This window comes from Stegodyphus dumicola, chromosome 1, assembly GCF_044657685.1.
Source record: "Stegodyphus dumicola isolate Sdum_Otavi_A_Nest chromosome 1, ASM4465768v1".
NCBI classification, from domain to species: Eukaryota; Metazoa; Arthropoda; class Arachnida; order Araneae; family Eresidae; genus Stegodyphus; species Stegodyphus dumicola.
In genome coordinates, this window is record NC_140768.1 from 191,323,188 (window position 1) to 191,335,705 (window position 12,518).

At 32.7% G+C, this 12,518-nt stretch overlaps 1 protein-coding gene across 2 annotated transcripts in view; it reads right to left on the reverse strand.

Moving 5' to 3' along the window:
* LOC118199250 (uncharacterized) overlaps window positions 1–12,518 on the reverse strand; it is a 249,158-nt gene that overhangs the window by 119,431 nt on the left and 117,209 nt on the right. For both annotated transcript variants that reach the window (XM_085824140.1, XM_085824137.1), the window contains exons 13-14: window positions 8,749–8,856; window positions 1,535–1,680 (exon numbers count right to left, since the gene is read on the reverse strand). In XM_085824140.1, the coding sequence (XP_085680266.1) occupies window positions 1,535–1,680; window positions 8,749–8,856 (254 nt within the window). The remainder of the gene's footprint in view (window positions 1–1,534; window positions 1,681–8,748; window positions 8,857–12,518) is intronic.

Consider the following 12,518-nt stretch of genomic DNA (forward strand, 5'->3'; position numbering starts at 1 on the left):
TAATAAAAACAAAATAAAGAAAGAAATAAAATAATTCATTTCATAACTGAAATTACTTGACTACAGTGGAACTTCGAGATACGAGATATACAAGAAATTCGAGATACAAGGAAAGTATGAGCAAAAATTTCGTGTCTAAATATGAGCAATGACTCGAACAACGAGCAACAAGCCAGGATGGTGGTATGCATGGTGCTATTTCCCAATCTGGATTGACTCGGGGAATCTCCTTGACAGATCACTCAGTGTTCTTTGATCTGCATGTTTGTGCCAGTGCAGTATTTACGTATAAGCTACACAAGCTATAGCTTAGGGGCCCCACTTCCTTGGGGGGGTCTCAAAACCTTAAAATGTAGTATAAATATAGTATTAATATATAGTATAACAGACTTATAAAGGGCCCCATTTCCCAAATAGCTTAAGGCCTTATCAAGTCTAAATGGATCTGGTTTGTGCGCTTGTGAATTAATTGCTTTTTTACATTTTACGTGAAAATAATTATTTCACGATGCCTCCCAAGAAGATTGTTGCCTCAGATAGTTCTGCAAAGAAAAGGAAGGAAACCATGGCCATTGAAATTAAGAAAGAAATTACAGATAAACAAAGGCATGATGTGAGAGTGATGGAACTGGCGAAGATTTACGGTCTCGCCAGTTCGTCAACATCGACGTTCTGCACTAGTCTGAAGAAGAAGAAAGAAATTTGATGTGGCCAAAAGAGTTACTGTTAATTCCAAGCACCATCCAAAACAACTAGAAGATGTTGAAAGGCTGTTGTTGGTGTGGACTAACGAGAAGAAGTTAAAAGGTGATTCAGTATTGGAAGCTATCATAAACTACGGTTATATTATTTACCAGTATTATTTATTAAAAAAAATTGATATTTATGTTGATACTTTTGGGGGTGTTTCTAGATACGACATCAATGCTGGAATGAATTAAACTCGTATCTCGAGGTTCCTCTGTATATTGATTTGAGTATCCGAATGAAAAGAAATTTAGAAAAGAGATTTTCAGTTTCACATTTTTAGTTCCTTTTAAGGAAATATGTATGTAATGTCAAGATTTTAATCTAAATAATAATACTAATAAGCAACTATGTAAGGCTACTTACTAATAGACAACAAAACAGAAACATAAATCTTAACTAATCACTAATAGGCTACTATGCAGAAAGATACATAATTGCATGCAAGAGTAATAATTTATTTTGATATATTTTGATACTTCCAATGAATCTCAACACAGCAACCTCTAAATATATTTTTCTATCATTTTCACAATAACATTTAATTTAATGTATTTTAATTTTCACCTCAACTTATCTTTTACCTCAGATTTAAGGCTCATTTGTAGCTCGCTATAAACACAGGTGCACTACAAATATGACTATATATTATCAAAATACCTGGTTTATGAACACGTATATTAAGTCCAGAATCTTTGTTGCAAACTATGAATAATGCATATTTATGTCTCAAAAAGTAATCATACTTAAAATAACTAATAACAATTATAGCAGGTAAATGTCTTACCAGGCAGACAAAAGCATGACATTTTCTATTCACTATAAAGTCACTAATCATGCATAAAAACTGATTTAAAGATTCTTTATTTCCATCTTCACTAGCAGACGACACAATGCAAAGCAGAGATTTCATCAGACTCTCGATGTGGTTCACTAAACATATAGCCATAAGTTAAGAAAATGTATATCACATTAAACAAAATATTTTTTAACATATATTTTTTGTGAACTAGAAATAAATTTCATACATAACATCACAAATTTCAGACATTTAGTAAATTAAACATTTTAAAGACATTTAATTTTTTAAATCATGCAATATAGAATTTTAAGATTTATGATATTCTTTCTTGTGTTCTGATATTAAAAAACTTTTTCTTAAATCTTTTACTTTATTTTATTTTTTCCGAAAATGAGGGAAGGAGAGGGGAGTTTTCAAATAAATAAAAGGGCTCATTTCATAGACTATTATACTGAATTTTTAAAAAGACCTCCACTCCAAAAAATAAATAAATAAATAAATAAATAAAAATTAAGTTAAAAATTGGAAAACTGTTATTTTCTTTGTTAATCAAACAATTTAAAAATGTTGTAAAGGATGCTCTTTTGTAATATGCAGTAACCCACTTTGAACAGTAATATGTGATAAAAATATGGGTCTTAGATATGTAATATGCGATATACCGGGTGGCCATAATTAAACTGACAGTTCTCACAGTGTTCTGTAGCGCGATCTATTTGCGAGAATGACGCCCCATTTTGTAGGAAGATTAAACAAGACAGGGGACGAAGGATTCCGTGAAAAAACAAATTAGTTCCAAAAGTCACCGCTAGGGGAATATTTGGCGCTGTGCAATAGAAAATAGAGTGTTAACAAATGCAAATCAATACAGAAATTACCTTTTATTTTGCATTCAAATGAGGTTCAATGTAACTGCTGTTGTTGTGGACCACATATTGCATTCTGTGCACAGTATGCACAACAGCAGAAAGTAACATGTCTGCAGGAATCTCCCGTACAGTCCGTGATATGTTATCCTTCAATGTAGCCAGGTCCTGGACCACTCCTTGATAGACCTTGGACTTAAGGTAACCCCATAACCAGAAGTCACATGAGGTAAGATCAGGCGACCAAGATGGCCATGCAGTTGGAAAGTAGCGGCTAATGACTCTCTCTGTTGTGAATTTCTATCGTAGCATCTGTTGCACCCGTACTGCAACATGTGGAAGGGCTCCATCTTGCATGAAAATGATTTACCCCAGGCACTGTCATTGCTGAAGTGCCGGAATGACAAAGCTGTTCAACATATGGCGATATTTCTCTCCGGTTACAGAACAGGTTTCTGGTGTCCTGTCGGGGTAATGTTCTCACAGAAGAATGGACCTACGATAAATTCCGCTGTGAACCCACACCAAACAGTTACCTTTGGTAAATGTAAGGGAATTGCTGTGACTACATGTGGTGGTCATCCCAAATTCGGCAGTTCTGGGTATTCACAGTTCCATTCAGGTAAAAGTGGGCCTCGTCTCCCCATAAGATTTTTCACGGCCAAGCATCATCCATTTCCATTCTGGCAAGAAAGGTGAGAGCAAAAGTCAATCGCTTATCATGGTCGTGGTACAGTAACTCCTGTACATAGCTAATCTTGTACGGATAGAAGTTGATAATCTTTCGTAAGATTTTCCATATCATACTGTAAGGCATATCCATATTCCGAGCTACTCCACGAGCGCTAGAGGTGGCAGCAATATTATCTGGTCCTCTGTCGACAATCGCCGCGGCAACTGCTTCGATTGGATCCTGTGGTACAGGTTTTCGTACTCTGCCTGACTGAACCTTCAGAGAACCTGCTTTCTCAAATGTCGCAACCATTGCTTTTAGCCCATTAACTGACACAGGACCGTTACCTTTATGCAATTTTTTGTGCGTTCTAAAAGCACGAAGAGCGGCTGACGCATTGCACTGATTGAGGTAAAAGAATTTGACCAGTAACGCACGCTTGACTAAAGAAGGAGACATTGCACATAAACTGTGAATCCGATTGATTCGAAGAGTAACGCATTGCCTTTTAAAACCCAAGCAGCTGGCACTGTGCAAATGGATGTAACGTGAAATTTGAATAAAGAACTTCTTCTGCTCAGGGTACGTGATATTGCAGATCACGAGACTTTATCGGTGTTTATGTAGATTTTACGCTTTTTTAAAAGTGTTACCATATTGCGCTTGAACTAAATCAGAAAATGTGTATAATAAAAGGTAATTTTATTCCGTATTAATTTGCATTTGTCAACACTCTATTTTCTATTACACAGTGCCAAATATTCCCCTGGCGGTGGCTTTTGGAACTAATTTGTTTTTTCGCGGAATCCTTCGTCCCCCGTCTTGTTTAATCTTCCTACAAAATGTGGCATCATTCTTGCAAATAGATCATGCTACAGAACACTGTGAGCACTGTCAGTTTAATTATGGCCACCCGGTATATATATAATATACAGTAATATGTGATAAAAATATGGGTCTTAGACATGCACGCACACACACACACACAAAAAAAAAAAAAAAAAAAAAAACTGTGCATTGACCAGATATTGGTTCTGTCTAATTAATGATTACTAAAACATTATTACGTCAAGCAGTTTGGTATTCTGCAAGTGCTCTAATTTATTGCAGTTCTAAAAACTAGCAAAAGTCATTGTAGCATCATATGCTAATGAATTAGAAGTTACACATTAACAGGTGAAAATTAAGTAGTCAATATTTATCAGTTAAAAAAAAAAAAAAAGTATCTGCTCTTTTGTGTGATAAGGTGAGCCTGACTGTTGCAAGCATGCTCTTAAGGGGGGGACTACATGAACTGGAAGCTAGTTTTTAATTTCCCATCTTTGATTCATTATGTCTGTTACTCCTCAGATAATGTTTTAACAAAAATGCTTTTAAATGAACCGGGACGAAGGAAAAGCCTTTCTAAGAGTTTCTTAATTTTATAGAAACAGATTTTTAAACATGAGGAATAAATTCAGTTATTGTGCACTAGGAAAAATAAGTAAGTATCAGGCACTTTTTTTTAAATCTAAAAATAATGAATCAAGTTATGATACTTCAAACTTGGCAATTCAAAAGATATTCACTTTTTTGATAACATATTTATTAAAATTTTATAGATTAAATATTTTATAAATCCTTATTCAATTACATAACTAAATTGTTAACTTTCCATACACTATGAGAGTAAAAAATAGCAAACTGCATGACTAACATACCCAGAATGGTAAAATAAGTGATATAAAAATATGCAGTCACACACAGTTAATAAATTGTTTTAATGACAAATGCAAAAATAAATCAAGTTATATGTTTATGATACACAAAACATAAATGAGCAGCTGATGAATTAATTAAAGTACTGTATCTCTTAACTGCTAGTAATGCAACACACTTGACCATTATGCACATAGGTAATTTAATTTCCAAAAACATTTCACCACTCCATTGCAAAGGCCCATTCCAGCAGCTGCACAATACCTGAAGTTAAATCATGAGGAACAAGATATCTAGTGGGTACTGTTTATGGGATTCAGATACATGCATGCACTTTATAGAAATATTCATTTATGCCAAACTCAAAAGAAAATAATTAAAAAAAAATTATTATACTGTTTCAGCTATAACATCCTTCAATCTAGATCAGGGCCTCAACAACCTATGCTGCAGGTCACCAAGTGACCAATTTCATAGTTTCAAATGACCCACTTGAGTTCCAAAAATGAATATATAAAAATAAATTATAAAACATAAATATGAAATGAACACTTGAATAATACATAAAAAAATAAACTGAAAATTAATAATAATAACAACATTTTTGTTTGATTAGAAAGTCGCAGTAACAAACAGGCATTTTTGCTTTTGATAAATGAAAATTATAATTTTAAGGAGAAATCGATAAGTTAGGCAACACCAATCCATAATCCTAAAAAAAAAAAAAAAAAAATCCTTGACATTTGTCCACATTTTTTTTTTAAATAAAAATTGTAATAATTTCAAAGAGAAATTGATAAATTCCAATCCAATCATACAATGGCTCTGCCATTTTGTCTTGCATTCGATTCAGCTTATAAACGCGAGCAAATATTTTCAGACATGACATCTTCTTAGGTAAGAACAAGAGCAGCTTAACAACTGAAAATTCAGATGCTAGTATTCATCTTAAGATGATTAACCATAAGCCACACTTGACTAAATTGAAGCACGAGTTCCCATCAGAGTAGCTAGTGTTATTGAAGAGAAAAATGTAGTTAATTCAGTTATGTGTGTGTGTGTGTGTAATTATGGCAAAGCCTCGAGGGCTATCTGCCTAAGAGGAGGGATGCCTTCGTGGAGGACTTTCTAATGGAAACTGGCTCGTATACACGTTACACATGGGGAAAACCACGAAAACGCCCATGCAGCCAGCCCGTTCGCGGGATTCGAACCTCGGACCGAACTACCAGTGTTCAGCGACTTTACTGCTCGGCCGCTGGTGAGCCTTAATTCAGTTATGTTTGTTTTTATAATAACTATAATTTGAATATTTAAAGATTATAGGGTATTTTAATCATTTTCTCAATAAAACTTATCTTATTATTCATCATGAAAGACTGTTCTAAAATGAAAATACCACTGACAAAAACATCTTCTTAATACCCATATTTTAGTTGATTTTGACCCACAGCCAAAAAAGGTTGCTGAAGCCTGATCTAGATAATCCAAAGCCTATTTGCTACTTGCAGAATAAAAATGTGCTATAAAAATAATACAAAATGCATTGGTCTATAAGAATATAAAAGTCCACCAAAGTTAATACCAATTCTAACTGTCAACTAAGAGGAACAAGCTTAACCACTTTTAAATCTCAATTTTGATGGAATGATTATTAGCATGGGGAAATCCTAAAGTTTGAATGCCTCAAATCTTTTATATAATAACAACAGAAAAACCTTTTGCTTAATATCAATGCACAATTTGAAACTGTCTTTACAGAAAGAAAAGCAAATTTAAAAACACAGTTTACAGTTTTTAAATCTACACCTATAATTATTAAGAAAATACAACTGACATTTAAAAAATATTTCTAGCTTTTGAATCATAAGGTTCATTTCTCATGATGATTTTAAGGAACAATTGAATAATAATCGAGTTTTTCTACATTTTAAAACAATCTTTATAATTCAAAGCAAATGCAGGCAGTACAAAATTATTTTTAAGAGCTATTACATATAAATATGAAACACTAAATTCTGTCTTAAAAAAAAAAAAAAAAAAAAAAAAAGAGAGAGAGAGAAAATATGCACTAAAGGTTGCTATGAAACGATTCTGGTATAATCTAGGTTTACTCTTAAAATTCAACCCCCCTTTTTTGAATAAACATTTCAATGGACTCTAAACTTCATTGAAGCTTACTTTCAGCATTACAGAACTATTAAATCTCCAATTTGCTAGTGATAATCATTTATTGCTATCGTTGAAGCTGATATTCAAAATCCTTTTCACCATCATCAAATACTTTTTGTCTCTGAAGTCTATTCTTTAATTAAAAATGAAGATTTAGGAAACTCAAAGCATTTTGGCTACAAATGCTTTGATCTATTCAACTTTAAACTAATTAACAGCTCTACACCCTGTGAAATTTTCCTCACATTCTAAACATTTTATTTTAGTAGAATGTCTACACTCTGCATGTTTTGTATATAATTGAATAATAACCAAATTATTATTGTACAAAATTTATGATTATTTAGGTTGCCTATACACCAGATTTTAATTTTGTAACATGTATTGCTATTAATACAATGCAAACTTGGATGAAATAATGCCTCACTTCACAAACAAATTATTCGAACAAAAGAATGCCTCGGGTGATGAACAGTGTTTCAAGTTACAGTGTTTTGTTTATAAATATTCAGATTGGCAACATATAATTTCAAAAGGTGTTTTGAGGTAACTTGCGATACATAATTAATACTCTGTGCTTTCTCCAAATATCATTTAAATATCTTCCACTACTTAGCTCTCATTAACAAAGCATGGCAGCAATGACCTTTAGGGCCTGGAGAAAATTATAACTAGATTGAATTGCAAGCAGACATTCTGAGTGTTTTGACAATTAAGACCTGTGATATGGTTACTCTAGGCATTCAGAAGAAGAAAGAGAAATGACCCTAGTTTTCTGATTTGCAAAATGGAATAAGATGCAAAGTTTTCATGCAATAATATCCTCTAATAAAGCAGTAGCAAACTAAAGCAAAAGTCTTTTGAATTACAATGCACTATCTCACTTTAAAAACAATTTAAGATGCATGCAACAATAAATTACATTCGACAAATTTTGAGTAAAACAGAGGCCTAGTGAGTCTCAAAGAAAAAATAAAACAACACACTGTCTAAAGATTACTGCACTAAGTGCCTACAGACACTAACTGCTGTTTTTTATGGAAGGAAATTTTGCATCCAAACAATAACAACTACCTCATAATTTTCCACTTAGGAAGTCTCTTTTGTACAAACAGAGTAAAATTAAAATTAAGTTTTAGATTATCTGTTTAATATTTTGTTTATCTTTTTATATTTAATGATTTCCAACAGTTTGAGGTTAAGAACTTGTACACAAAGTACTGTTATAAAGCTTGAATAAGCAATCATCTATGGTTCAGGAAAAAATTTGTCCATTTCACATCAATTCCTATGGATAAAAACGCTTTAATTTATGGTTAAGTAGATGAATAGCTTTCATGAACAGATTAATTTTTTGATCTGAAGTTTCATTGCATATTAAACTACTTATTCTTTATGTTCATAACACAGCTTTAAATTTATAAAAGTATAAATGCTAAATTTAGCTTGATTTCATTATTCAGAATAAGAGCATTTTAAATTCAAACTGAGCAAAATTAAAATTCTTAAAATTTTTTTGTTTAGTACTAAATAAAAGTACTAAGAGCTTACCATATGAATCAAATGGAAAATTAATAGAATTCTATTACAAGACTTCCAAATTACTTTTACTTTTTCAAATATATTTTCAAAAATTTAAATTATGTTATGGAATTAATTTAGTTTTGAAATTTTAAATGCCATCCATAATGCAGAAGATAAGTTTTAATTGAAGAACAAATTTATTTTCAAACAAGAAATATAAAGCATTTTTTTAAAATTTGTACATATCAACAGAATGTCAAACTTACTTAAGTCTTTGACATTACCAAAAAATTCAACTACTATTTGGACAACATAAATAATTTCCTTGAAATGCCGCATTATTACTTTGGGATCCAATGGAATTTGCAAAGAATCTAAAAAGTGCATAAACATATAAAACAACAATAAGCACCATGAAATTCCCAACAACACTAGAACAAATAGCATATATTCATTCAATAATTAAATAATTACTCACATATCTAGGATAATTAAAACATTTGAGACTGATTCTTTTATTCAAAATCAGATGGATTTACGGCTTTGTACTTTTGTTTTAATCTTGAATTCTTTGCCTTGAATTTCAGTTTTGACAGCATTTTAAAGTGATACAAAAGGATGCAGTAAAGTGCCTCATGACATTCTTTGTAACAGCTTGATTTCAGAGAGTTCTGCTAATGTCACAACTACAACATGCATTTGAGAAATGCCCAACAAAACCAATGTTTTCTACCTCATAGTTTCATAAAAATGGTTTTTAAGGCATTAAAGTCACTGTTCTCTGTCTGTGTTAAATAGAAAAAAATTAAGTTTATGTTTTTAATTCTTTTAACTTTAAACTTAAACTGATGGTTGTGCCGGATAAAATTAACAAACAAATCATCAAATATCAAATAATTCAAAACATTCAAAATCTATTTCATAATAATCAAAAGATGAATCAAATAAACAATCGTATATCATAACTATCGATCTATCGTATGGTGGTAGTACAATTTAACGTTTAAGGTTTGTGTTGTGAGTAACCTATGTAAAAGGAAATATCAATAACTCCAAATTCAATTAAACTCCATGTTTCTTAAAAGCTTCCCGGCTCAAACGAATGGAGGGACATGACAGACCACAGTAAATTATACGCTACATAAATACACAAATGCAATTAAATTTTAAACACACATTTATTAAATTCTTGAATATATTATATAATTAAATAATGGATAACTGATCAGTATCCTACAACATATTTTTACTCTGAAAAGTAACACATAATGTCACACGCATTTACAGCTTACAAAAATTAATATACCTTAAGACGGAAAATAACACATATCTCATTCCAAAATTAACATACTCATATTAATTTGTAAGTTTACTATTTTTGACGTTCAATAGCTCACTAATTAAGCCGGTAAAACAAATCTTTAAACCTTCCTTTACAGACTTTAAATTAATTAGTCATTATTCAAAATATTCTAATCATTTAGTAGTTTACATATATAAAATAAATAATTTCCGTTTAAGTAATTTGAAAAGATAGAGAGGTAGACAAATTTAAAAATCACTCACAGATGGAAAACAGTTTTTCTGGATTGAAGAATCTTTAGTGTCCAATCCACTTGGAAATGAGCTAAAACAATTTTTTTTTTTTTTTCAAAACACTTTCAGAAGCGTCCATTGATTCAGGAACCGCCTTAAATATGTCCATTAAGTGAGAGACAATTTCCGAAAGAAAAGATCTTTAGTGTCCAATCTTTTTTCTGTCAAAACACTTTCAGAAGCGTCCATTGATCTCAGGAACAAGGGAAGCATGATACCTTCTTCTGGAACAAATCTGTATCTCATGACAAATTTCTTCAACTGGAATGTCTCAAACATGACTATTCAAGTTCTCCAAAATACACGATGAAGCGGCGAAACTAAATTTTGGGTAGAGCACTTTTGGCACAAACTTCTTAGTTGTAACCAATATCTCCTGTCTATGACGAACAATTCTAACTGGAAAGCCTCTAACATGACAATTCAAAGATCACAAAATACACAATGAAACGGTAAAATCAAATTGTGCGTAGAGCACCTTCTCCGTGCAAACAAATTCTCATCAGCGGGAAAGCGGTGAGAAACCTCGCCTCAGACCGAGTCGCAAGCCCCCCGCAGGAGGTAAAGCCTCACCGAACTTTTTCTTTTACTGCCTTACATCTTCGCAACTCAAATGTCTCCAAATCCGACGCAATAGCTGGCACCCGCGAGAGCAAGACCCGCAAGGGGTCAAGCCCCCACTCCTCTTCTTACTCTTAGCTTGAAAGAATCAGGAAACAGAATGATCTCTAGCCTGGTGCAAGCACCCAGGAAAACTCGGTTTCTCCGCCTCTGTGAGTTCATAGGCTTTCAAAAAAATTATAAAATTAAATCTTACCAATGCCGGAATTTTATGTTATCTAAATTGAGAAAAATGACACACCCATGACGAATCAAACACCAGCAAATCTGACAATGCAATCTGAAAAACATCTGCACTCACAACATGAGAAAAAAAAAAAAACCCCAACTAACAAGCGAAACTAGCTTTTACGAGCATCCAATTATCTAACCTAGTACACCTCCCACTTGAAGTAAGAAATCTGCAAACTTTAAACAAAGCGACGGGAAAACAACTTCCGTTTCACACGCATTAGCTAAAAGGGCGACATTGTTAGTGAAAAGGCCATAAACCAGATGTATGTCCTCGCAACCGTCTCTCGCCTTTGTTACAATTCCTACTCAAGAACAACAAGTTAAATAAAACCTTAAGAGCCTAAGAATACTTTTTTTTTTCCCCGATTAAAATACACATGAATACAAATAAAAATATTAGAATAATGACTTGAAACACATATTAATAATTGAAATTCGCGACATAACATCTGTCTATTTATGTTTTTATCGATATAACCTGCCAGAAAGTGTTTTGTCAATCACTTGCATGTTCTTCAACCAATGACCTCACTATGATCAGCTCCTCTGCAGATGATCAGAATTTTTGAAACCATAAACAAACATTTGTATATGATATTACTTCTCTATGACAACCATCTCCACAAAAGATCGAAATTGTCCGAACTGTGGGTAGTCATCTCACAGAAGGTTTAATGCATTATATATCTAATAGAGAGCCCAACCTTATTTTTTTAAGTAATGTATCATTATTTAATGTAAGATCTAATGTAATATTGTTAGCAAAATAAAGGCCATATCTAAAATTTAAAAAAAAAAATAATAATTCTCACTAGACGAAAAAAACGGAAATAGATTTATAAGTGTTTGTCAGCCAAATGGAAAACATTTTGCCATTCTTATTCCCTACTTTTTGCCATTTATAACAGACCAGCAACAAGTACCACTTTTTGGAAAAAGTTGGCTATCACTATTCTCAATTGACTGGTACCACAGTTTTGAAATGGGCACTTTTTAACATCTAACTTAATGACTGTCACAGTGTCAAAGTGTTCTGATATTTTCCAGTATGGGCCTACCAGTGGCTGAGCAGTAAAGTCAATGAACACTGGTAGTTCGGTCCGAGGTTTGAATCCCGCGAACGGGCTGGCTGCATGGGCGTTTTCGTGGTTCCCCCCTTGTGCAATGTGTATACGAGCCAGTTTTCCTTAGAAAGTCCTCCACGAAGGCATCCCTTTCCTTAGAGAGATAGCCCTCGAGGCTTTGCCATAATCACACACACACATACCTTTTCCAGTATGAAATGCCTGTGGTTGATTTATCAGCAAAACTGGCCTTAATATTTTTTACCAAGCTAATTCCAGAAACCAAACTCCAAATTGGATATTTTATATATATAAAACACAGTGTGTATATATATATGTGTGTGTGTGTGTGTGTTTAAGATAAAAAATATGAAAGCAAACTTCTAAATTTAATTCACTATGACCTCTTTTATTTTTTATTTTATTTGGGAACTTCATCTATCTGTCCTAAAAATAGCACCGTAAGTCTAAACTGCTGTAAACCGAAACTAAAAACTGAAACTTTTGACTCCCTCTCTTCT